The 27,454-nt window shown below is 47.9% G+C and overlaps 1 protein-coding gene across 8 annotated transcripts in view; it reads left to right on the forward strand.

The window, feature by feature from the left end:
• Positions 1–27,454, forward strand: part of LOC125117246 (solute carrier family 23 member 2-like) — a 59,647-nt gene that overhangs the window by 8,197 nt on the left and 23,996 nt on the right. For 6 of the 8 annotated variants that reach the window (XM_047762993.1, XM_047762996.1, XM_047762995.1 and 3 more), the window contains exons 3-9: positions 158–304; positions 2,951–3,108; positions 10,761–10,920; positions 21,532–21,713; positions 22,887–23,007; positions 24,335–24,491; positions 25,277–25,530. In XM_047762993.1, coding sequence (XP_047618949.1) covers positions 158–304; positions 2,951–3,108; positions 10,761–10,920; positions 21,532–21,713; positions 22,887–23,007; positions 24,335–24,491; positions 25,277–25,530 — 1,179 coding nt within the window. The remainder of the gene's footprint in view (positions 1–157; positions 305–2,950; positions 3,109–10,760; positions 10,921–21,531; positions 21,714–22,886; positions 23,008–24,334; positions 24,492–25,276; positions 25,531–27,454) is intronic. The other 2 variants (XM_047762991.1, XM_047762994.1) reach the window with 2 other exon arrangements.

Raw genomic sequence — 27,454 nt, forward strand, 5'->3', positions numbered from 1 at the left:
GCCATAGCAACACCAGATCCTTAATCCACTGAGTGAGGCCAGGTATCGAACCCACATCCTCATGGATACTAGTCAGGATCGTTACCACTGACCCATGATGGGAACTCCCACTTGATTCCTCTTGAAATGCTCAACTATGTTCATCTCTTGTTCCCAGTGGAGGGGTGACGGTGTATTCAGCTCCCAAGAAGGCAGCCAAGACAAGAAGAAGGATGACCAGCCCAGGAGTCCAAGCAGCAGCCACCTGGCTTATAGCATCCTGGATATCCCTCCATGGTATCTCTGCATCTTCTTGGGGATCCAGGTAATGCCGCCCATAAGCACCGGGTCCAAAGAGGCTGTGCGGCAAAAGCCACGTCAACACACACCCAAGTCAAATGAGTCAAGATCCACAGCTTCAGTTGCTGATATTCTTGGCTTCCATGTTGACTTGCAGGGGGACTCAAGGCTTCCTCCGTTTCTCTTTGTCTCCAGAAGTGTGGGGTGTGTGTGGGGGGAACTAGGGGAGGGTTGTCCCTCATGCTAAGCTGATAGATCACTTCGAGGACACCAACTGGGCCCTTTTATTCCCTTCTTTTTTAGGGCCACACCTGCAGCATATGAAAGTTCCCAGCCTAGGAGTTGAATCAGAGCTATAGATGCTGGCCTACAGCACAGCCACAGCAACATAGGATCTGAGCTGCATCTGTGACTTATGCCACAGCTCACGGCAACACCGGATCCTTAACCCACTGAGCGAGGCCAGGGATCAAACCCACAACCTCATGGTTATTAGTTGGATTTGTTTCCGCTGAGCCATTAGGGGAACTCCTGTAGCATCAATTTTCTAATCTCATAAATGTGTTTCTTTTAATTTTACAAACCATTCATTGTGGGACTTCAAAGATGCGATGCACTTTTTTGTTTGCTTCTTTGTCCTTTGCTACGAAATAATAGCAAATACTCATACCACTTTAAAAAATATCGTTTGAGCCAATAAATCAATAATGTAGATATTTTATTAGTAAAGGATGCTGATTTTTGTCAGTGCTTTTTCTGCATCTATTGGGTTAATCATATGATTTTTATCTTTCATTTTATTAATGTGGTGTTATATTTATTGATTTGTATATATTGAATCATTCTTGCATCTCAGGGATAAATCCCACTTTTAATGGACTATTGAATTCAGTTTGCTAGTAATTTGCTGAGAATTTTTACATCTATATCCATCAGGGATATTGGCCACTAATTTTCTTTTTGTGTAGTGTCCCTATCTGGCTTTGCTATCAGGGTTATGCTAGCCTTGTAAAATGAATTTGAGAGTGTTCCTCCTCTTCAGTTTTTTGGAAATGTTTAGAAAGGCTTGGTGTTAATTCTCCTTTAGATATTTGATAGAATTCACCAATGAAACCATCTGATCCTGAGTTTTTCTTTGTTGTAAGATTTTGTTGTTGCTGTTGCTTTGTAGGGCCACACTTGCTGCATATGGATGGAGGTTCCCAGGCTAAGGATCAAATTGGAGCTACAGCTGCCAGCCTATGCCACAGCCACAGCAACGCGGGATCCAGGCTGCATCTGCGACCTACGCCACAGCGCACAGCAACGCCGAATCCTTAACCCACTGAGCAAGACCAGGGATCGAACCTGCAAACTCATGGTTCATAGTTGGATTCATTTCCACTGTACCATGATGGGAACTCCTACTTTTGTAAGATTTTTGATTCCTGTTTCAACCTCCTCACTGGTTAGTGACCTGTTCAGATTTTCTATTTCTTCATGATTCCGTCTTCGTATACTAGCTGGGTTTCTAGGAATTTATTCATCTCTTCTAGATGATCTGATTTGTTGGTGTGAAATTGTTTGTACCAGTGTCTTATGGTACTTTGTATTTATGTGGCATCTCTTTTGATTTTATTTGAGTCTTCTCTCCCTTCTGCTTCTAAGGGTTTGTTTATCTTAAAAAACAGCTCAGAACTTTTTTTCTATCGTCTTTCTGATTTCCATTGCATTTATCTCTGCTCCAATCTTTGTTAATTCCTTTCTTCTGCTAACTTTGAGCTTTGTTCTTCCTTTTCTAGTTTCTTGGGGAATAAATTTAAGTTGTTTATTCAAGATCTGTCTTCTTTCTTAAGGTAGGCATTTATTGCTACATACTTCCCTCTTGGAACCACTTTTGCCATATCCCATTAGCTTTGGTATGTCATTTCCATTTTCATTTGTCTCAAGATATTTTTAAATTTTTCCTTTTGATTTCTTCTCTGACCCATTGGTTGTTCAGGAGTGTGTTGCTTAATTTCCACAAGTTTGTGCCCAGTTTTCTCCCTGCTATTGATTTCTAATTTCATACCATTGCAGACAAAAAAGATCCTTGGTTTGATATCAATTTTCTCAAATTTGCCAGGGCTCTTTTGTGACTTCACATATGACCTATCTTGGAGAATGTGCTCAGGCCTTCCTGCTCAATGGTCTTGCCCTCACCTTGTGCTCGATTGTACTGATGAGCCTCTAGGAGTTCCCTGGTGGCCTAGTGGTTAAGAAGCTGGTGTTGTCACTTCTGGGGCGCAGGTTCAATCCTTGGCCCAAGGAACTTCCAAACACTGTGGGCACGGCCGGGCAGAGTGGGGGGCAATGAGCCTCTTGGCTTGCTCTTATTCTTAAGGCAGCCTCCTCAGTTTCTGTTTCATCCTCCTGTGCTGCGTCCCTGCCCCAGTTTCTTACCTAGAACATCAGTTCCCAGCACTAGGATGCTGCCCTTGAAACTCAGACCTTCAGGCTGGGTCCCTGTTTCTTGTTTCCTAGCTTCTGCTGCCCACCTGGATCTCTCTGCCTGTCGCTCATTGCTGCTCATGGCCAGGCTCATCCGAGACCAGAGGCGGAGCCCTTGCCTCTGGTGAGGGGAATAGGAATGGCAGGGGAGCAGCAACCTCAGCATCTCCATGCCCGCCTACTCTCTCTGCTCTGCCCACAGCACTTCCTCACGGCCCTGGGGGCGCTTGTGGCAGTGCCTTTCATCCTGGCCAAGGATCTGTGTTTGCAGCATGACCCCCTGACCCAGAGCTACCTCCTCAGCACCATTTTCTTCGTCTCTGGCATCTGCACTCTTCTGCAAGTGTTTTTAGGAGTCAGGTAGGTAAAACTCGTCCCCAGAGGTTCTGCCTTTTACCTGCCAGTGTCTCCGCAAGGTTTGCTTGGCTTGCTAAGGGAGCATAGGACTGGAAGCCAGGCTGGGGTTCAAGGCCTAGCCCCAACATTTACGGTCTACAATCGTCAGGATCCTTGATTGAAATAACACAAGCAGCTGCAGTCAGTTGTGCCTGAAACCTTCTACCTTTGCAAATTTCACGAGCATGTGGCAGGTGAACACATTGCTGGGACGCCTCCCTGGCCTCTAGACGGAACTGTGTAAGCAAGGAGCCGTTCTCTGTAGATCTGTTTTTGACCTAACCTGTGCCCTCTGCCAAATAGGTGCTCAGCCCTGGAGTCGCAGAGGGAAATGAAAAACATGTCCTATCATGTGCTTCTGCCCGACCTGTCTTAAGAGAAAATGACTTGGCAGGAAAAATTCATATTCATTTATTCTTTTTTTTCTTCCCATTTATTGAGGTGCAATTGATAGCACTCTACAAGCTGAAGGTGTGCAGCATAATGATTTGGCGTACATCCATCAGGAAGCTGTTAGCATAATAAATTTCGTAAGCATCCATCTCAGAAATCTAGTAAGATCCTTCGATCCCTCACAGATATCAAAGTAAAGAAACAGATGGAGGAGTTCCCACTATGGCTCAGTGGTAACGAACCCTACTTGTATCCATGAGGATGCAGGTTCAATCCTTGACCTTGCTCAGTGGGTTAAGGATCTGGCATTGCTGTGGCTGTGGCGTACCTCTGATTTGGCCCCTAACCTGGGAACTTTCATATGCCACCGGTGCGGCCCTAAAAAGAAAAAGAAAAAGTAAAGAAAGAGAAAAAAATTTCTTTTCCTTATGATGAGAACCCTTAGGATTTACTCTTTATCGTGTATTCATTCCCTATCAATTATCTGATTCAAACCACACTGGTGTAGATTGATACGAGGTGGCCAGTTATTTCTAGGACACACTGTCCGCCCATAGGCAGTGTCCAGAAAGCATTCAGTCCTAGCGTAGTCTTCTGGCCTAAATCAAATCCAAGTCACTTCCCAAAGTGCTTCCTTTGCAAGTCATTTCCAGAAGATACGTCAGCGCTGAAGTGCTTCCATTTTCCATCCAGGATGGGGAGGAGTCCTTATGTCTTTGTCAGGTTATTTCCCTTCTCTCTCTTCCTTCTTCTGTCAGCATCTCTGTGACTAAGATTTCTTCCAAATCCCCCACCAGGGACTCAAAGAGGTACAGGATTTGGTCTGGTCTGTTTCTCAGGCCCCTGAAATCCAGGCCCCCTCTCCCCCTTCCAGCATGGGTCCCTGGACTGTTAGATGCTGTATCAGAGAGGCCTTGCAGCCACCTGCCTGGATACCCAGGAGCCCCACCCCTGTCCCACCCCCCAAGGAGAGTTACCAACACAAGGCTCTTCTGGATGGGGAAGCCCCTCCCCTTAAACCTGAGACGGTTTTCACTGCAACTATGGGAAAACGCTGATCTTGGAGACTGGGGCCTGAATTCTAGTCCTGGCTTCTGCGCTGTGGGAACCTGGATGAGTCATTCACCCTCTCCAAGCCTCAATGTTCTCATCCATAAAATGAAGGAGTCGAAGTGTGTCATATCTGTAAGTCCCTTCCATCCCTAATGGTGTGGGCACCTATGATGGTGACAGAGAAGATGCCGAATTCCATATTCCAATTGAAATCCCAGTGGTGAGGGTGCCTATGGACCTGGCCTTCTGGTAAACCCTGTGAGAGGCAAGTAATCAGGAGTTAGGGTTCAAGGGGTCTAGAGCCTAAATAAACATGCGAAGAGGAAGTTCCCACTGTGGCTCAGTGGGTTAAGAATTTGACTAATATCCATGAAGATGCAAGTTCAATCCCTGGCCCTGCTCGGTGGGCTAAGGATCCAGTGTTGCCATAAGCTGTGACATAGGTGGCAGAGGCGGCTCAGATCTGGCATGGCTGTGGCAGTGGCATAGGCCAGCAGCTGCAGCTCTGATTTGACCCCTAGCCTGGAAGCTTCCGTATGCCACAAGTGTGGCCCTAAAAAGAAAAAAAAAATTGGAGTTCCCGTCGTGGCGCAGTGGTTAACGAATCCGACTAGGAACCATGAGGTTGCAGGTTCGGTCCCTGCCCTTGCTCAGTGGGTTAACGATCCGGCGTTGCCGTGAGCTGTGGTGTAGGTTGCAGACGCGGCTCGGATCCCGCGTTGCTGTGGCTCTGGCGTAGGCCAGAGACTACGGCTCCGATTGGACCCCTAGCCTGGGAACCTCCATATGCCCCGGGAGCGGCCCAAGAAATAACAAAAAGACAAAAAAAAAAATTAAACTGGCTTCATCATCTCCAGTTTTCCTACCCACAGCTTACAGCAATGCTGGATCCTTTAACCCACTGAGCAAGGCCAGAGATCGAACCCACATCCTCATGGATCCTGGTTGGATTCATTATCACTGAGCTACAATGGGAACTCCTCCCTTTCCTTTTTAAACATACGCAATACAGAGTTCCCTGGTGGCCTAGCAGTTAAGGACTCAGCATTGGCACTGATGTGGCGCAGGCTTGATCCCTGGCTCAGGAATTTCCACATGACCCAGTCACTGCCACAACACACACACGTGCGCACACACACACACACACACACACACACACAGACACAATGCACTGTAAATATCTTTCCATTTCAATAACCATACTGCTGCAATAGTACTTTTAGAAAAAGATCACTTAGTGGGAGTTCCCTGGTGTTCTAGTAGTCAGGACTCGGTGCTTTCACTGCTGCGGGTTGAAACCCTAGTTTAGGAACTGAGATCCCACATCAGGCTGCTGCATGCCATGGCCAAATTTTTTTAAAAAATCATACAGTATTCCATACTCCAGAATATATATGACATATTCTAGTTTATTTAACCATTTCCTGTTAGAGGACATTGAAGTTATTTTGAATTTTCACTATTGTAATAGTGACCAATCTAATTCATAATTATGAGAGAGAGACATTTAATGTATACTGATAATCATTTACCTAGTTAACAGCAGAAAAAGGACTTGAAATGTTAAAGATTTTTTCTGCCTGGTACACCTTACATACAAAAGGTATATATGATATGTGTGGTAATAAAATGTAGTTAAAGCTGCCTCATACACAGACGATGCAGTATTGTCCTCCTCACCCTGAAGTGCCCTTGAAATAATGATGTGAAAATGCTGTGTAGTTTCAAAACATTATAAGCTTAGATGCTGATGTGACCCCCCCACGTTTCTGTGGCTTTGCCAACCTAAAATACCAATCCTGTCGAGACATTCCTGAGACTGCAGATTGTGACATTTTGCATGCAAGTCATTATTGTGAAAGATAACAATATCTTGGGGAGTTTTCTTCTTCAGACGAGAATATACGGCTGAGATGGTACAGGGTGAAGGGACACAAATCTTACAGAACCAACCTGCAAGAAATGGGGCTTCCAGACCACAGCTTAGGGAAAAAAAACCAACCCATCCTAGAACATCTGTTATTTAAGGAAACATTAAAAATGTTTTGGGGCGTTCCCGTCATGGCTCAGCGGAAATGAATCTGACTGGCATCCATGAGGACGCAGGTTGGATCCCTGGCCTCGCTCAGTGGGTTAAGGATCTGGTGTTGCCATGACCTGTGGTGTAGGCCACAGGCGAGGCTCAGATCCTGTGTTGCTGTGGCTGTGGTTCAGGCCAGAGGCTACAGCTCTGATTCGATCCCTAACCTGGGAACCTCCATATGCCATGGGTGTAGCTCTAAAAAGAGAGGAAAAAAAAAAGGGAGAGAAAGAAAAGGTTTCGATGTCCACTACCTCTCCCAGAAGTACCCACACATTTCAGAGGGAGTGATAATGAAAGCTACTCTATTTGCCAAGTTCTTCTCTGCCCCAGCATTGTGCTAATCACTTACGTATATTTTATCTTTGCATCTACTCCTTGGGAGAGCATTTTATCTTTATTTTACCAAAGGAGATGCTGAGGCTTGCAGAAGCTGGGTAACAGGTCTAGGTCAACAACTGATAAGATAGAGCTGGATTCAAACCCACCTTTGGTCTACCCCTGCTCTTAACCTGCGTCACAGGGGAGTGGTGCTAAGTGAGGAAACCCAAGCACTCATCCTGGTTAACACTGCGACCCTGGGTTGCAGATGCCCTGTCTATAAAATGACAAGGCCAGGTTGCATATACTTCACATGGCTCTCCTATTTCGAAAATGTTGAGCTTTTAAAATCAACAGTCTATTTTTTACAGGAGAGACATTAGGTCAAAAGGCACATGTGTGATAACAGTGAATCATATTCATGAGAAAATTTTAAAAACAGGAATTGCCATCATGCTAGCAGGTGAAATTAATTGGGAAATTAAGAAGAGCACTGAGAGGAGTTCCCTGGGTGGTGCAACAGGTTAAGGATCTGGTGGTGTCACTGCTGTGGCTCAAGTCGCTGCTACTGTGGTGCAGGTTCGATCCCTGGCCCAGAAACTTCTGCATGCTGCAGACATGGCCAAAAAAACCAACCAAACACACACAAAAAAACCCAAACAACAACAACAAAACCCCACAAAACAACAAAAACCAGCCCTGAGCTGCACAGTAAGGGTACCATGAAAGGTAAAAGAGACATAGAACAATGAAAGCCTAGGAGTGACACTGAATGCATGCCTCTTAAATACATACCAGGAAAGTGCATAAAAGATAAACTAGCAGATAATATAAGAAATATACATAGATTTCTGTCTCTCAAAAGAGTCCCAGTAAGAAGGTATGAGAAGGAAAGGTGAATGCTAACAAAACGAGTTAGGGAGAGGAACGGATGGAAAATGGGATTGGAAGGTCTGAATATAGAATAATGCGGGAAGAAGTTTTTTTCTGTTTTTTGTTTGTTTGTTTGTTTTTGTCTTTGCTTTTAGGGCTGCACCCGCAGCATATGAAAGTTCCCAGGCTCGGGGTCAAATTGGAACTGCAGCTGCTGCCCTACGCTGCAGTCACAGCCACACGGGATCTGAACCTCATCTGTGACCTACACCACAGCTCCTAACAATGCCAGATCCTCAACCCACTGTGAGAGGCCAGGGATCGAACCTGCGTCCTCATGGATACTAGTCGGATTGGTACACTGAGCCACAGTGGAAACTCCAAGGGAAGAATTTACTGATACATTGTATGAATCTCAAGGTGGGACCTAAGAATACACTCTAGTAAATAAACAGAGAGAATTCATCTTGTTCTTGGCAATTGCAAAAAGGTACAACATCCATATATCACAGTATCCCAACTACAGGTAATAATCCTGACAGAAAACAACACCAACAGAGTTAGACGAGTGCTGAACTACTTGAAAATTTTGAGGTACTCCCTTCAATAATTTCTAAGTTGAGGATGAACGCCCGCATACAATAACAGAAAACATTTTTTAAATGAAAACGAAGCTCACCATTGTAAGAACTGTTATAAATATATTTTGACAGTATCTAAATTCTATGTAATGGCTGACAGTTATGGACAAGGAAAAACGGACATAAAATCACACAAATGAGTGCACTCCTTTAAGGATATCATGAAATGCAAATTAACATTTGTTAGGGTTGTGGAGTTCCCATCATGGTGCAACGGGATTGCTGGTGTCTTGGGAGTGCTGGGACGCAGGTTTGATCCCCGGCCCCGCAGAGTGGGTTCAGGATCTGGTGTTGCTGCAGCTGCGGCTTGGATGTGATCCCTTGCCGAGCCCTCTATATGCTGCTGGGTGGCCACAAATGAAAAACAAACAACCAAAACCTCATTCGTTAGGGGTTTGTTATATGGCTATTAAATTTTCAAAAATTAAATAAAATGGTAAAACCCAATGTTGATAGGTTTTTGTGGCACTAGGCTCAGAGCTGGAGGGATGGAAAAGAAAAATAATCACACCCGCCCTCATGGAGCCCAGTAAGGCTGCAACGGCTGGGGCTGTGAGCATGACCGTAGGGTGTTTAGAGAGTAACAGACTGTAAGTGAAAAGTTTGTTTGTAGAAGGGCTGACCAAGAAATGTGTAACTCACCCAGCCTGGTTTCCCCAATACCTGGCAACCCGTGTCTCCTGCATAGCGGGTCCTCAATAAATATTTGTTGAATGAATGAAATGTGCATGTGGAATTATGGCCGAAAATTAACACCCAAGTCCCTGTAGTATGTACTTTCTCTACACATGATATGCAAAGACTGCTCTGTCTGTTTTAAAAGCTCAAAAGGGACTTTTGCAATGAAATAAGTTAAGCATGTTTCCCTCCTCTGTCGAGATACTTAGGTTCATAATTTTCTAACTTAAATAAAATTGGGGAGTTCCCATCGTGGCTCAGTGGTTAACGAATCCGACTAGGAACCATGAGCTTGTGGGTTCGATCCCTGGCCTGGCTCAGTGGTTAAGGATCCGACGTTGCCATGGGCTGTGGTGTAGGTCACAGACGCAGCTCAGATCCTGCATTGCTGTGGCTGTGATGTAGGCCGGTGGCTACAGCTCTGATTAGACCCCGAGCCTGGGAACCTCCATATGCCACAGGTGTGGCCCTAAAATGAAGACCAAGAAAAAAAAATCCTTCTAGTATTGCGAAGAAAATGTGCCTGAAGTGGGTGTGCTCTAGTGCCAAAGGCAAGAGGCTGAGGTCTCTCTCTCCCCGTGTCCCACCCTCCAGTTCTGCTCTGCAGGGAGAGGAGACAAGCTTCTGACCTTCTGGGACTGGAGGGTTGTTGGCCGCTGACTTACCAAGCTATGTTCACCTCGAAGGGAGACAAATTGCGAGGGCCAGAGTTTCTCACAGAGGCCAGAGCGAGATGCTGACCAGGAGGGAGAAGGGCCTGGATGGGGGACATGCCCTGATAGTTGACCTCAAATCTGTTCAGTCCACCTAATGAAAGGAGCCTGAGGTCTGGGACTGTTGTTCTTTTTTTTTTCCTCCTTGGGCCGCACCCACGGCCTATGGAAGTTTCCAGACTATGGGTGGAATTGGAGCCCCAGCTGCCAGCCTGCGACACAGCCACGGCCATGGCAACGTGGGACCCAAGCTGCATTTGTGACCTACACCACAGCTCACGGCAATGCTGGATCCTTAACTCACTGAGCGAAGCCAGGGATCAAACCCGAATCCTCATGGGTACCCGTCAGATTCATTATAGCTGAGCCATAATGGGAACTCCCTGCTTTTCCTTTTTGAAAACACAGAGGAACCTGGCAATCCACATTTTGGCTGAGCATCTCTTGTGTGGGGTGGGGTGGAAGGTGGTCTACCTGCGTGAGCTGTGCTTTGATCCTGGGGTCCGGGGAAGATTCTCTGCGACTGGGGTAGACAATGGCACCCACTAAATGTGTCCCCGAGCTCTGTGTTGTCCCCTAGTCAGTCCCCAGCCGCCGACTCTCTGCTCCTGGGCTGTCACGTCCGGGCCTGGGGTTAGGTCAGCTTGGCTTTCCTTCCCGCCTCTCCTGCTGTCCAAAGTCTGGCAGGGTTCACGGGTCTGACTTGGAGCTTGGCGGGCGTTTCCTATAAGCTGAGAACAGCCGGGGTCATGTGTTGCCTCTGAGTCCAAGGCAGGACCTGGGATTAAACGGCCCCCACGGGGGCCAGTGGCAGACCAGTGCTAAAGGAGCTTATGGGTCACTGTCTCTTTTCACCTCCTCCAGGCTGCCCATTCTCCAGGGAGGGACGTTCGCTTTCGTGGCGCCCTCTCTGGCCATGCTCTCCCTTCCCACCTGGAAGTGCCCCGCGTGGACGCTCAATGCCAGCCTGGTGAACACCAGCTCTCCTGAATTCACCGAGGAATGGCAGAAGAGGATCCGAGAGGTAACTGGGCAAGGGGGTGGGGTGAGAGGGATGGAGGGGTCCTTAACAGGGGCTCCTGAATTTGTTCAACACTTATTGTTCAACTTTCCGCTAGGCAGCATTCCAGGCTTTAAGATACAGCTCTGAGGAGTTCCCGTCGTGGCACAATGGAAACGAATCTGACTAGAAACCATGAGGTTGTAGGTTCGATCCCTAGCCTCGCTCAGTGGGTTAAGGATCCAGCATTGCTGTGAGCTGTGGTGTAGGTTGCAGACGCGGCTTGGATCTGGTGGCTGTGGTGTAGGCTGGCAACTGTAACTCCAGTTTGATCCCTGTCCTGGGAACCTCCATATGCCATGAGTGCAGCCCTAAAAAGACAAAAGGCAAAAAAAGATATGGCTCTGATAAGACAGACCAGGACTCTGCCCTCCATGGAACTAACATTCCAGTGTGTGTATATGGTGGGGCAGGGTGGGAGGGAGAAACACTCTAGTAAATAAATAGAAAAGGAAACTTTTGGGAAGCTGTAAGTGCAATGAAGAGAACAGAACAGGGTGATGTGCAAGATAGGGATTGTGGCTGCTGGCTGGAAGGGATGGAGAGTGAAAACAGGTTTGCTTGGAAATAGTCACGTATTTCAAGGAGGAGGAGCTCGGGTACTTCCCCAGCCAGTCCTGGGAGGCAGAGAGGGTAGGGGCCGTACTCCTGTTTTATATTAAGCCAGCGAACATCGTGATACCTGCCAAGTGTTGTGCTAAGTGCTAGGACTGTAACCAGAAGAGAGACACATCATAGTGACGATGGCGGTGGCGGTGGCAGCAGATCATAGTTCCTGAGCACTTAGAATTTTCCAGACATTCTTCTACATTCTTGTGCTGTCGATGCACAAGCCCCATATTGCCAGATACCCACAGTAGGCTCAGATGAATGGGAAAACCGATGTGTAGGCCAGGCCTGCCTCTTCCATTTTGTTAGTGGGTACTGTCTGCTTAGTCCCCCCACTTTGGAGGGTTGTGCCTTTCTGCTTATTGGGTGTGGAATCTGGAGCCTGCTTGATTCCATTGTATTATCCAGGGAAAGGAACCGTTGGCCTTGAAGCAGGCTCTGAAGTTTGGCCACACTCCAGGTTGGCTTATCTAAATAATAGGGAAAGAAGTCAGCACACAGGATTCCCAGCAGAGAGCTCAGCCACACCCTCAGGGACAGGAGACTCGATAGCTCTCAGACTCCGACATCCTCAGCTGGCATAGGGCTAAAGGGGTCAAGGATGGCCCGTGGGTGTGATACTGTACGAGGGAGTGAAGGTCACCTGAGCTCTACAGGAAGCCCAGCTATTGCCCTCCCAGCTTGACCATAAATATGTGGGCCTGGAGCCAGGCTCAGGACCACCTCCTCTGGAACAGGGGCAGAGTTACACAAGCCCCTTCTAATGATGGGGTTCCAGTCCTAGGTCATTTGCTCAGGCATGAATATAGCTCTTACTTTTTGTCATCAGCACTGCCACCCCCAAGCTCACTAGAACTGGACCAATGTCATTCCTGAACTCAGGGCTATGGACCTAGAGCAGCATCTTTCCCTAGATATTTCTGAGAGTCAGGCTAACAAGCCTTAGACCAGTCAGGGTCCATCCTGCAACCCGCCCAATCCACGTTCAGTGTCCTCATAGCCTCGTGGCTGCAGTAAGGGTCACATCCTCAGTATGTGAAAGATAAAGGGAGAGGGAAGACTGCAGACACAGTAACAAGAGCCTATCCTTAGCCACACTTGACCAATGAGAAGGAAGAGAGCTGACAAAACATTCCAAAGAAGGGGGGCTGGGGAGCGGAGGGGTGATGGTGTGAGTCCTGGTCTGACTCCAAATACCTGAGAACCAGGAGTTGGTGTCTGAAGGCAGGAGAAGACGGACGTCTCAGCTCAAGCAGAGAGCGAATTCACCCTTCCTCTGACTGGTGTTTGGTTCTCCTGGGTCCCTCAAAGGATCGGATGGCACTCACCACCTTGTTGGGGAGGGCCATCTGCTCTACTTAGTTCACCAATTCGAAGGCTAATCTCTTCCGAAGCGCCCTCACGGACGCACTGGAAATGTTTTATCAGCCATCTGGACATCCCTCAGCTCAGTCAGACACATAGGATTCACCATCCCAGTGGGTACGTTCAACTTTAGTAAACGCCAGCAAATGCATTTTTTTACATGCTCCAGTCTACACTCCCACCAACAACACATGAGAGTGAGCTCCAGGCACTCCACATTCTCACCGACATTTTCCATGTATCTTTTTCATTTTACTCACTCTGCTGAGTGCATGATGGTTAACTCGTATCATTCTCTTCTGATGCTATTGAATGATTTAGGGTCAACTATAACTGTCCTCATCTCGCTCCATCTGCCCACCTGGAAGCATTTTTGCACCTATGCTGACCGCATTAGCTGGTGACTAGAGTTCAGTATCCCAATATAGACAGTATCGCAATGTAAACTTTCTATTTATCATTGTTTCCATGACTTTCGTTGCATTATCATGTAAATGACCTATGAACTCATAAGTAGTCCAAGATTCATTTTAATCTTACACAAAAGTTCAAGCAACAGGTCATGTCCTAAGTGTGCCAGTCATCACTGTAGGAACTGGCTACTTTCGCAATGGCCATTCCTCAATGGCCCTCATGTATGGCTCGGTCTACTCTGGGTCTAGTTTTATTAGATATGCTTGAGTTTGGTAGAATCAGCTCTGATGCCAGCACTCCTTATCCCAAATTGAAGATGCATCTAGAAATATGACTGATAAATCATTTTCTTATTTCCAACATTTTAAATGCAAAGGGCAAAAGTAGGATTATTCGATTATGCTTTGATGACGCCAGTTCTTTCTGCCGCCATCTTTCTTTTTGCCCACTGGGAGCCCTTCTTAACCCATTTCCTTGGTCCTATTGGAGGAGGAGGTGTTGGCTCCTTCTCTGCTAGCCTTTAAATAGTGGGCAGCAAAAGTAATACTGTTAATTCTCCTTGTGTGTCCTTCCCTAAGAGACGTTCAACTGATTTAACAACCATATTGTCACTATAAGCTGTCTACTGGGTAGGATGCATCCCGAAAACACCAGACTTTCCAATCTGGTCCATAAGTACCATCAGAATTCCAACAAGTCAAGTTTAGTTGATTCTTATTATTCCTATCTTAGCGAACTCGACCAACTCCCTAGTGCTGGGAAAATAGGATTTCTTTACCCTCTCATTTCCCAACCAGTCCTTTACAAACTGTTCCACTGGTGACTCTGTTTTGTGCATCATGTTTGGCCTGATCTTATACTACCCTGCCCTGCAAAGCCAGCCCTTTGTGCTCTTGTCACCCACATTTTTTTGCTTCAGGTACACACTCTAATTTTGCAATAACTTCACTGCTTTTGGGAAGTGATAGAAAATATGAAAAAAATGACTTGATACTCTTATTTCCTGGTCCATTCCTGTCCTATCCATGCTGTGAAAAGTGACCCTTGAGCTGTTTGATATGTATGTTGATATTCATATAGGTGGACTATCTGGGTTGCTAGTGTCTTTATAGTAGCCTGGGCCAGGGCTTTGGTTGCAGCATAGGCAAAGCTCAAACGGAAAACACTGTCCATACCAGTTTAAATTTTTTTTCAATGGCCACACCTGTGGCATATGGAAATTCTCAGGCTAGAGGTCGAGTTGGAGCTGCAGTTGCCCGCCACAGCTTACGACCATGCTGGCTCCTTAACCCACTGAGTGAGGCCAGGGATTCAACCCACATCCTCATGGACACTATGTTGGGTTGTTAACCTGCTGAACCACAACAGGAACTCCCATACCAGTTTCAAAAAGTGTTAAAACCTCCTGTTCTAGAAGTTCCCATCGTGGCTCAGTGGTTAACGAATCCGACTAGGAACCATGAGGTTGTGGGTTCGATCCTTGGCCTTGCTTAGTGGGTTAAGGATCTGGTGGTGCCATGAGCTGTGGTGTAGGTCACAGATGTGGCTCGGATCCTGCATTGCTGTGGCTGTGGAGTAGGCTGGCAGCTGTAGCTCCGATTAGACCCCTAGCGTGGGAATCTCCATATGCCATGGGAATGGCCCTAGAAAAGGCAAAAAGACACACACACACACACAAAACCCTCCTCTTCTCTGTGGAATGTTCAGTACAGGCAGCCTGCCAGCTCTGTGAAGGGCCATATATCCTTGCATTCTCCCACCAAAGGCACATGTGCCCATTGCTGTTGGGATCATCCCTGGGCGACACAAGCAGCTTCAGATAGAGGTGGGATTGTACACGCTATGAGTCCACAGTGTGCATGGCTTGTGGCCCTAGATGTCATCTCATGGGCCTTAGTGACTACATGAAAAATCATACTTCCCTTCTCTTTTTAAGACATGGGCTGTTGACATGAACCACCAGCATTTAAGACTTGACTATAACGTCCTATTCCACAAAAGGTGGAATTTCAGTAGCGCCTTCTATGATCCACTTGCCAGACCAAACTGCTAGTCCACGGGTTGCAGCCCAGGAATCCATTTAGTTCCAAGGGGATGACTCTGGGTATTTATGCGTGCACTCCGTCGTACCTCACATGGCTGGGTCCCTTGGCTGGACTTAGATTTGCTTGCCTTCCTCCATCAAGGTCCTTCTGTTGAAATGTTGCATTTCCAGTCCTAACCCTTCTCAGGTGGGTGAGCAGCACCTTTAGCAAAACTCCAGCCAGTGCTTTTTGAATTCAAAAACCCACATGGTGGGATCCAAGGCTCTGCTGCTAGAGTTAGGTTATCTTTGGAGCTGGTGCCCACCCAGGGCAGGAAAGCACTTGCTCATGGATCCTGTGAACCCCTCCTTGTGCAACTGCCTCTTCTCTTCCCAAATATAACTACTTCCCTTTAGTCGGCAAACCCTGTTGACAGCCCTTTCCTTATTGGAATGTCTTTCAGCTATCACTCAAAATACGATTAGGATCTCTGATCTTGGAGTTACTTGGTACCATTCAGGAGTGGTCTCATTCTGAACAGTGCCCAGGAGCGGACTAGTGAGAAATGATCTTTCAAATGGAGAGTGGCTGCATAGCTGCTCTGGGCCACATCTGCACCCAATATCCCACGCAGAGCTGCATGTACCTGCCAGGGTCAGTCCTTACGGAGTATGCACTCCGCCACCGACCCTTCTGATATCTCAGGAGCGAGGTGCTGGTACGGATGCCAGTCTGGACCAGTCTGAGCTATCCCTTGTGAATTGCAGCCAGAACCTTCTGCTTTTCTTCCCTTTCAAAAATAGCCTTTTTGCATGTTTCTGGGCTCTGAGTACAGTCCAGCAGTGCACCCAGGTTTGGGTGTATGTCGTTGATCTATTAAGTCCTTGTGCTTCCGTTTTTTTACTCAGGGTGGACCCAGAGTTAACAGGGGTTTTCAATCTTTCAAGAACTTTTCCATGTAGTTCCTGATTAAGACATACTGAAGAATTTCACTTGTTAAACTGGTGAGCCCTGGATTTTTGCCAGGTTAATGGGTCAGTCTCCAGATGCGGTGTGTTGTACCACCTTTTCCAAAGCAGGATGTATCTCTTCGGTGTAGCCTAGTTTTATTACAGCATCAATAGCATGAATCACGGATCACTGTGGTTTGAGTGTTTTTAGTTGTTTGTTTTTTTTTTTTCTGCTGTTCCCCGGGGAGCCAATATCAGGTTTCAGTAAATCCAAATTAAAACTAAGCAAAGAATAAGCAGTGGGGAGTTCCCGTCGTGGCGTAACGGAAACAAATCCGACTAGAAATCCTGAGGTTGCAGGTTCAATCCCTGGCTTTGCTCAGTGGGTTAAGGATCCAGCATTGCTGTGAGCTGTGGTGTAGGTCGCAGACACAGCTCAGATCTGGCGTGGCTGTGGCGTAGGTCGGCGGCTACAGCTCCGATTCGACCCCTAGCCTGGGAACTTCCGTATGCTGCGGGTGCGGCCCTAAAAGGACAAAAGGCAAAAAAAAAAAAAAAAAAAGAATAAGCAGTGGGATGTGTTGATGAAAATACAATTAACCATCAAGTTAAGAAGGAAAAAATGAGAATTTTATTCATGCCAAACTGAAGATTATAACCCAGGAAGCAGATTTTCAGAAAGCTCTGATAACTCTTCCCCCTGCTAGAAGTAGAAAGCATAGTCGTAGATGTTTTTGAGACAGCTTTGCTTATCGATGACGTACTGATATTTTACAGGAATATCAAGGATGAACTTTGTACCTCGAGGTAAGCAGTACAAAGCGAGCAGCCTGCAGAGCTGGGAAAGAATACTAGTCTTGGAGTTCCCGTTGTGGCTCAGTGGTAATGAACCTGACTAGTATCCGTGAGGATGCAGGATTCAATCCCTGGCCTTGCTCAGTGGGTTAGGGATCCCGTGTTGCCACAAACTGCAGTATAGGTCGAAGATGTGGCTCAGATCCCATGTTGCTGTGGCTGTGGCTATGGCTGGCAGCTCCAGCTCTGGTTTGACCCTAGCCTGGGAAGGGAACTTCCATATGCCGCATATGCGGCCCCTAAAAAACCAAAAAAAAAAAAAAAAAGAATGTTTTAAGAAGTTACGTCACAGGGTTCCCTGTTGCCTAGTGGGTTAAGGATCCAGCACTGTCACTGCTGGAGCTCAGGTTCCATTCCTAGAACTTCCACACACAGTGGGCACTGCCAAAAAAAAAAAAAAAAAAAAAAAGTTGTATCACCAGCATTGGAAGAAAGAAAAAAAAAATTTGATCTTTACAGCAGAGTGAGCTGTCCCATCTCTGGGGAGCGCCGGTTAAGGCATGTGCTAACTGTACAGTAGGGAGGAGCGAGGAGGCCCAAAGACACAGAGAGAATTTTATGTTTAATTTCTTTCTTGTCCTTCCTCGGAATATAAATTTTATCTCATCAGCTTCTTTACCCTGCTCTGCTAGATGCCAGAGGCAGGGTTTCCCTTTCACTTACACCTACCAGGAACTGTAATTTCTTAGGCAAGAATCTCTGGCCTCACACTATGGGAGAAGAAAGCTGTTTCAAATTCATTTGTCTCTCCTCCTACCTAAGCCCTTGTGCCACTCGAATCATTCCTGTCCCAAGTGACAGACACGACCACGTTTTAATACATTTACTGTTTATTTCTGTGTTTGTGATACGTGGAGTCCTTGGAATCAGGACTCAGCCAACTATGGCTCTTGGACCAAATCCAACCTGTAATCTGTGTCTTTACTGCCCAGCAATTAAGAATGGTTTTTACATTTTATTTTATTTTTTTCTTTTTAGGGCTGCACTTGCCCCATATAGAAGTTCCCAGGCTAGGGTTCAAATGGGAGCTGCAGCTGCCGGCTACTCCACAGCTCATGGCAACACCGGATCCTTCACCCACTGAGCGGGGCCTGGGATTGGTTTACATCTTTCACGGGTACTAGTCAGATTCCTAACCTGTTGAGCCACAGTGGGAACTCAGGTTTTTACATTTTAAAAAGTTGTTATGAAAAAAAGTAAAGGGAGTGCCCTTTGCCACTCAGCGCCGAACAGACCAGTAGCCATGAAAGTGCGGGTGGTATTTTAGCTCCATCTGCTGGTCGGATATTTTTCACCAGTGCTGTAAACCAGGGAAAGTTCTTGCAAGTTTCAACCTCCCTTTATTAATTGATGGATTGGTTTAATTCCCTGAGCCAGGCTATTGGAATTTTTTTTTTCTTTTTAGGGCCGCACTCGCAGCATAGGGAGGTTCCCAGGCTAGGAGCTGTATCAGAGCTACACCTGCCAGCCTACACCAAAGCCACAGCAGCACAGGATCTGAGCCGCGTCTGCAACCTACTCCACAGCTGGTGGCAATGCCAGATCCTTAACCCAGTGAGCAAGGCCAGGGATCGAACCCGCAACCTCATGGTTCCTAGTTGGATTCATTTCCACTGCACCACAACAGGAACTCCTAACCTATTGGAATTTAAGGTAGATTTTCCATGTTTCACAGAGGTGTATTTGTTTACACACATCTCAAGGCTTGAAACCACTGGTGGTTAGTGGTCCAACTGTACATCACAATACTGGCCACCAATGCAAATGAGGCAAATATAGGACCAATAGAATGTCATTACTTCCTGGGATATAAGAAGTAACAGAGAGGTGTTCCCATCCTGGCACAGTGGAAACAAATCCAACTAGGAACCATGAGGTTGCCGGTTCGATCCCTGGCCTTGCTCAGTGGGTTAAGGATCTGGTGTTGCCGGGAGCTGTGGTGTAGGTCGCAGATGTGGCTTGGATTCTGTGTTGCTGTGGCTGTGGTATTGGCCAGCAGCTACGGTTCCGATTAGACCCCTAGCCTGGGAACCTCCATATGCTGCAGGTGTGGCCCTAGAAAAGACAAAAAGACCAAAAAAAAAAAAAAAGGTAACGGAGAGGATAAGTAAACAAGGACTGTATTTAAAGAAAATAATAGCAGAAAAAATAGAAAACTAGGAAGAGATGCAGGCAAGCTCAGTTTTCAATACATTAGACCAGTTTAAACTTCACCTTCTGGTAATACGGTTTTCAAAAATTTATATAAGGAGTTCCTGTTGTGGCTCAGCGGTATTGAATCCAGCTAGTATCTATGAGGGTGTGGGTTCAATCCCTGGCCCTGCTCAGGGGCTGTGCTGTAAGTGACAGATGCGGTTCAGATCCTGCCTTGCTGTGGCTATGGCCTAGGCCTGCAGCTCACCTCCAATTTGACCCCTAGCCTGGGAACTTCCATATGCCGTGGGTGCAGCCCTTTAAAAAACCAAAAAAAAAAAAAAAACCTGCAAAACTAAAAATTTATGTGCTTGTGTATGTTATGTACAAGTGACTTGAATGACAGCAATGATTAAAAGGCCAGGTGGGAGAACTTAGGGTGGCTCTGTTACTGTAAGGTGCTCACACCACTCATAAAGTGGTAGAGTGTTATTTGAAAGTGCACTTGCATTAGTTGTAAATGTATATTGCAAACTCTATGGCAACCATAAAGGGAAAACAAAGGATAACCAATGCTAAGAATGGAGAGAAAATGACATCTTATAAAAAGCTCAATTAAAACCACAAAAGGGGAGTTCCCTTGTGGTGTAGTGGGTTAAGGAACTGGGGTCGTTACTGCAGCAGCTCAGAAGCTGTTGTGACATGGATTCAATCCCTGGCCTTGGGAATTTGCACATGTCTTGGGTGCAGCCAAAACAAAACGAAACAAACCCATGAAAGGGAGAAAAAGAGTGGAAGACAAAAGTAGAAACAAAGAACAAGGGTAACAATTAGAAAACAATAACGGATTTGGTAGCTATTAATCTAACTATATCAATAAAGAACTTTGAATGCCATTGGTCTAAAGCACTGATTAAAATACAGATTGGAGTTCCCATCCTGGCTCAGTAGTAATGAATACAGCTAGCACCCATGAGGATGTGGGTTAGATCCCTGGCCTCGCTCAGTGGCTTAAGGATCTAGTGTGAGCTGTGGTGTAGGTCACAGATCCTGTGTTGCTGTAGTTGTGGTGTAGACCGACAGCTGTAGCTTCAGTTCGATCCCTAGCCTGGGAACTTTCATGTGCTGTGGGTGCAGCCCTAAAAAGCAAAAATAAAATAAAAGACAGAGATTGTCAGAGTGGGTCAAAAAACAAGACCCAACCATATGCTGTCCAGAAAAAACCTACCTTAAATCTAAAGACACATATAGATGAAAGGTAAATGGATAGAGACAAAAACACCATGTTAATACTAATCAGAAGAAAGCAGGAGTCAGACTTCTTTCTTTTCAGAAAAAGTAGACTTCAAAGCAAGGAAAGTTTTCAGGGATGAAATAGAATGTATAACATCCAAATTCGTAAAGTAAAAAAGGAGAAGGGTAGTAAACTCCATCAGTCAATGTATCAGGGGTTGGCGAACTATATGACCTATGAGCCGCATCTGGCCAGTTGCCTGTTTTTTGTTTGCTTTTCGGTATAGCCCACAAGCTACAAATGGTTTTATATTTTAAACAGTCAAAAAAAAAATTCAAAGGAAGAGTAATACTTTATGACATGTCAAAATTATACAAGATTCAGATTTCAATGCCCATCAGAGGAGTTTTATTGGAACACAGCCAGGTCCATCTGTTCACATCGTGTCTGGAAACGTTTCAGCTGAGCCTCAAACAGTGACTACCTGGTCCCTTGCAGAAAACCTCTGCCAACATCTGCAATAGAAAGCAGGAAATCAGAGAAAAAGAAAGCAGCAAGATGTTCGGTACACTACGGGGTGATGCCAGTATTACAAGTTATCCGCATTAGCGCCAGGATCCATAGCGAGTCTCGTGGAAGTTCCGGTGAAGCGCCGCGGGTTAAGGATACGGCACCGGCCGCACCTGCCGCGCAGGTTCCCTCTCTGGCCCCGGAACAAACGTGCCCCAGTTGTGACCAAAAATAACGATAGTCTTGAAGTCTGCTTCCTGGAAGACTTCACATTAAGTGACAATGTCCAACAGGCAGTTGGAAATAGAGGACTGGATAGAGGAGTGAGGTCAGAGCTCACCTGCCGCCAGTTCCTGTGGGGTCCAGCCTTGCCCCTGCGCTGCCTCTGAAGCGACCGTCGTTGCCGGTGGCCTGCGCCAGGCTGAGGCCCCCTGGTCCCAGCACAGGCGCCCGGGTGCTGAGCCGCACGCTTCCCTTTCAGCTGCAGGGAGCCATCCTGGTCGCTTCCTGTGTCCAGATGCTGGTGGGCTTCTCGGGCCTCATAGGCTTCCTCATGCGCTTCATCGGCCCCTTGACCATCGCTCCGACCATCGCCCTCATGGCTCTGCCCCTCTTCGATTCCGCCGGCAATGACGCCGGGATCCACTGGGGGATCGCGGCCACGTAAGTACCCGCCCGGGAGGGAGTGCCCTCTCAGTTCTTTGGGGGAAATGACCCGGGAAGAAGAATGAGTCCTGGATGCTGGCAAACCCTGGTGGTTTACATATACTTCCATGAATATTGCAATATCTTAAAAAGTGGTGAAATGGCTACTTAGAATATATTACTCCTTTTTTCTTTTCCTTTTTTTTTTCTTTAAGGGTCACACCCATGGCCTAGGGAGGTTCCCAGGCTAGGGGCTGGCCTACATCACAGCCTCAGCAACACCAGATGCAAGCCGTGCCTGTGACCTACACCACAGCTCACGCACGGCAAGGCTGGATCCTTAACCCACTGAGCGAGGCTGGGGATCGAACCTGTGTCCTCATGGATACTAGTCAGATTCGTTACCTCTGAGCCACAACGGGAACTCCTAGAATAGGTTCTTAGTATTTATGATGTAATTAGCCCTCACAGAAAATGAGTTCATCACAAGCAGTGTACAAGCACACTTTAGTGCAGGTTCACAGACAACTGATGCTGGCCGTCCTGCCTCCTCCTAGGTTCTCCCTGAGCGAATGTTTGTAAACCTCTGACACCTGGGAAGGGTGTAAAGTCCATGGCCCCAGCTCCCAAGCATTTTGTAGTGTAGGAGAGGGATGCGACTTGGATCCAAGGACCTGTGACACCAGGAGACAGTGATGAGTCACAGAGTGCCAGGCTTGTTAGGGGAGGGGATGGTGACAGCCAGCTGTAGGAGAGGAAGACTTCCCAGAAAAAAGAGGCCTTCAGCATTTAAAGGGAGCTTCAGAGGGACTCAGGGATGACCCTGGGTGTGCTCATTCACTCTGTCCACCGTGGTCTGGCCACAAGGACATGCGGAACCACCTGGGAGCCAAGTGGCCTCTGACCCTGGCCTCACTGGCTCCAACTGCTGAATCTATGCAGCGGCCATGCCCATTTCTCAGGCCCCAAGGAACAGTGGTCCCCTTTCCACTAGCCACTAGCAACTTCTGAGAGGGACACCCCCCATCCCCACCTTTCAGCGCTGGCAGGACGCTGCCTGAATGGGCACCCTCCCAGCAGAACCCCTGCCTCCCACCCAGTCCCAGAGACACGTGGTGGCCCAGCTTCCTGGACCCTCGCTCAGGAGGAGCCCCAGCTTGCCAGGTTGGGTGTGGTTTGTTTCTGTTTCAGGACCATCTTCCTCATCGTGCTGTTTTCCCAGTACCTGAAAAACATCGCGGTGCCGGTGCCTGTTTACGGACGAGAGAAGAAGTGTCACACCTCTAAGTTCTACCTGTTTCAGGTCTTTCCTGTAAGAAGCCCCCTGACCCCTTGCCATTCCTAGTTGACCCACCTGGAGAGTGAGGGTCAGCCTCCTGCGCTCCCAGCGGACCCCCGAGTCAATGCTCTCCACCTGCCGTGGCCTCGGCTCCTCAGCCTCCCTTCATCGCCCCTCGGATGGTGGGAGCGCCCCCTGTCTGTGGGTGTGATGCGGTCCAGCTCTTTCCTCAAGGCTTCTCTCCCAGGAGCAGAGAGCAGGTCGCTGCCCTGGGCACAGGGGCGGGACAGCCTTCCCGCGTCCCCGGGCCGTGGCGCTGGGGGAGACAGCCAGGCTCACCGCTAAGGAAGCGGAACTAAGGGCCAAGTTGCTTAGATCAGATTCTTTCTCCGGGGTTCTTGGCTAATCCAGATGTGCCCTGATGATGTTGGTGCCTCCTTTCTCAGAGCCTTCCCTGTTGAATTTGCTCTACCCTGTCAAGCAGGTGCAGCGGCCAGCCACACACAAATATTGTCAGGGTTTAATTTATCTCTTGACATTCTCCATTGTGGAAAGACACTTCCACGTGATTTCAGTGATCCTTCAACAACCCTGTAGGCCAGGGGGTCCAAAAATTCAGTGTGCATAAAAATCACATGGGTTAAGCAATGAGATCCTGCTGTTCTAGCACAGGGAACTATATCTAGCCACTTGTGATGGAGCATGATGGAGGATAATGTGAGGAAATGAATGTGTGTGTGTATATATATATACATATATATATACACACACACACATATATATATATTACTGGGTCACTTTGCTCTATAGTAGAAATTGACAGAACATTGTAAGTCAACAATCATAGAAAAAATAAAAAGCTTTAAAAATCACATGGGGGTATAGCTGAAAATACAGATTTCGGGGGCTCTACGACCAGAGATTAAAAATCTATATTCAAGGACCTTTAAGAAATCCTGCTTCAAGCGCTGCAGAGCAATGGTTATGATTCCATTGTAAAGATGAGGCCACTGAGGCTCAGGAAGGTTGATCCAAGGTCACGTGATCAGCAAACAGTAGAAAGAGAGCCAGATTGCAAACCTTCTGCCCCAAGCTGTGTCCACTTTCCTAGACCTTCCTGCCTCTGTTTGACACGAGGGCTCCCCGTGGTTTGTTTTCAGTCTTTCTTTAGTGTGCTAACTAGCCGCTGACACAGCTGATTCCTGTTGTCTTTGGAAGGGCTCCTCACCCAACACTTGCTTGTTTCAAAGAGCTCTCCTGATCTCCCTCCTCTGCCCAGCCCCTCCGGGAGGGGGGACGTGGGCGGGGCCACGGCGGGCCGGGGGCGGGGCCGAGTGTGAAGGGCCCCTCCTTCTCGCAGGTGCTGCTGGCGCTCTGCCTCTCGTGGCTGCTCTGCTTCGTGCTCACCATCACAAACGCTCTACCCTCGGCACCCACAGCCTATGGGTACTTGGCTCGTACCGACACCAAAGGCAACGTCCTGAGCCAGGCTCCTTGGTTTCGCGTCCCTTACCCAGGTAAAGAGAAGGCGGGGATCTTTTTGCCTGGGACACATGTTTCCCAGGACTACCCATGGGGCCAGGGCACTGGAGGGGGAGTTGAACAGAGCCAGAGAGGGATTTTCTCCGGCATCTGACAAGGAGGGTCAGCCCCGGGAGTCCATATGAACCCCCAAGAGAAGAAGACCCTTAGGCTGTCTTAAGGACGCCTTGGGAGTGGCTGCCCAAAGGCTCCCGCTCCCAGGCCTGCCTCCCAGCTGGCCCACACTTCATCTCCTCCTCCGCCTTGCTCAGACCCCAGAGCCTGGGGGTGGGGAGAGGACAAAGAGGTCCCCACCCCCTAGCCAGACTTTGGGTCTCCTTCTGCAGGTGGTGGCTCCAAGGGTGGCTTGGGACGAAAATAGAACATTTCTGGGCTGGTGGTCAAGGCTATTGCTGAGGCCACTTCTCCTTTCCGTGCAGTTCTTGGTCTAGGGTGTATCAATAACCAGGTTCCGGCAAGGGCTGGCCTGGCCTCCTGGACTGGGGAGCTAGGGCCACCCCGAATCAGAATCTTGGCCTTGAAATGCTTCAAGACCTTCCCTGGAACAGACCCTATTGCTGCCTCTGTCTGTGCACAGCGACCTCAAGTTTGGGGCATGGCAGGGCAGGGGTGGGAGACAAAGCCGCAGGACAGTTGTGGGGTTGGAAGACGTGTTGCTTGGTCTTTAAAGCCTTCCAGAGAATCCTCGGGCGATGACATTTTTGGGGTTGAGCAGCCCGCGATCTTCCAGATTCATATTCCCCCTGCATTGCCTTTGCAGGACAGTGGGGCCTCCCCACCATCAGCCTGGCTGGGGTCTTTGGGATCATCGCGGGGGTGATCTCCTCCATGGTGGAGTCCGTAGGCGATTACTACGCCTGTGCCCGCCTGGTGGGGGCGCCACCCCCTCCGAGGCACGCCATCAACAGAGGCATCGGCATTGAGGGCCTGGGCTGCCTGCTGGCAGGGGCCTGGGGGACCGGGAATGGCACTACCTCCTACAGCGAGAATGTGGGTGCACTGAGCATCACGAGGGTAAGTCTGCTGACAGTGGGCCCTGGGCCGGGCGGCAGCGCAGTCTCTCATCAGTGTCTTGGTCTCTTACTGTTGCTGCAACAAATGATCACAAGCCTGATGACTTTCAACAACCCCAACTGATTGAGTGTTTTTATGATCTGGAGGTCAGAGAAGGCCAACGTGGGTCCCATGCGGCTACAGTAAAGGTATTGGCAGGACCGTGGTCCTTTCTGGAGGCTTCAGGGGAAAAATCCTTTTTTTTTTGGTTTTTCCATCATCGAGGCTGCCCACATTCCAAGCTCTGGCTCCTTTCCTCCACCTTCAAAGCCAGCAATGTGGCCTGTCTCTGACCCTTCTTCCATAGTCACGTCTCCCCTTGGCCGCAGCGCGGCAAGAATCTCTGCTTACGAGGATGCAGGTAATTAGACTGGCCCACCTGGGTAGCTCAGGCTCCTCTCTCCAGCTCAAGATCCGTCACCTGATCACACTGCAAGGTCCCGTTTGCCGTGTACGTTAACACATTCACAGGTTTGGGGATCAGGGCAGAGACATCTCTGAGGAGCCGTTATTCTGCCTGCTGGACTTGACCTTCTTGGTTGTGGCCCCCTGGCCACCTCCACCTGAATATGCCAAGGACACCTCACACTCAGAATGGCCTCTGATGCTCAGTCCATGGCCCCGTCCTTCTTCTGTGAGCCTTGGCTTAGTGCGTTCACCCAAGTCATCCGTGACTGCTCTTTGAGCTGCGCCCCTCACACTGGGTCCAGTTTTCTCAACATGCCTGTAATTCCCCGTCCTCTTATCTCCGTTCCCAGTACCTCAACTTTATTGTCTCCCACCTGGACATGGCAGTGTCCCTAACTGTCTCTTCTCAGCATCTTGCCCCTCTGTTATTTGACTACCACATGGCTGCCCAAGGATCTTTCTAGAACCCAGGTACCTTAGTCCCTGCTTAAAATATCTTCATGGCCCCCCATTTTCCACAGGAAGGCCCTATAGTGTCAGCAAGATACTCTTTGGGATGGTGCTTTCTAAGACGACTTAGAAAAGAATAGCATTGCTGTGTTGCTCTTCTGTGTTTTCTGTGAGCTTCGGCAAACACGATGCCCCCACACACTTCCCCACCCTGAGTTTTCTTTCTTTTTTTATTAAAAAAATCTTTTTAATGGCCTCACCTGCGCCATATGGAAGTTCCCAGGCTAGGGGTCAAATTATAGCTGCCGGTGCCAGCCTACACCGTCGCATCTGAGACACATCTGAGGTCTCCGTCACAGCTTGCTGGATCCTTAACCCACTGAGCGAGGCAGGGGACTGAACCTTCATCCTCATGGGTACTATTTTGGGTTCTAAACCTGCTGAGCTATGAGGGGAACTCCCCAACCTGTGTTTTCTGATAGCTCCTTTGGACCTATCCACCTGTGTATCCTGCACGGCCTCTGTCACAGAGTGAGCTAAAACCCTGAAGCAAACAGCAGAGCCAGCACCCACCCCTATGGCAAGTTCTGTGTGTTTTGACACTAAATTCTTTGATATCTTCTGAAAGCTTCAAAACCTTTAGTGCAAGTGAGAGAAATGTTCTTGCACGTGAGGCCACTAGCTCACGCAAAGATATAGGAAGGGGCTTCGTAAGTATAAAGTAGTAGATATTTTTCCTGCTAAAGGGAAAAAATCTCATGCAGAACAGAAAATTGTATTTAACAAACAACTTTTTTTTTTGGTGTGTCATGTCTAAATTAAGACCCTTTACAGGAGAGGAAAGAACAGGAAAGAAAAATGCCTAGAGCACGCAGGCTACAAATCCAGGAGACAGATTAACCCTGATTCGGACTTAGACCTCCCCCTTGTGGCCGTGTGTTGCATCTGCACTGGTTCTCCCTGTTGGCCCCAGAGAAATCAGGCTGAAGGCCAGAGCTTTCTCTTCACTTCTCTAGGAGTCCCTGCC

Source organism: Phacochoerus africanus, chromosome 16 (assembly GCF_016906955.1).
Source record: "Phacochoerus africanus isolate WHEZ1 chromosome 16, ROS_Pafr_v1, whole genome shotgun sequence".
Lineage (NCBI taxonomy): Eukaryota > Metazoa > Chordata > Mammalia > Artiodactyla > Suidae > Phacochoerus > Phacochoerus africanus.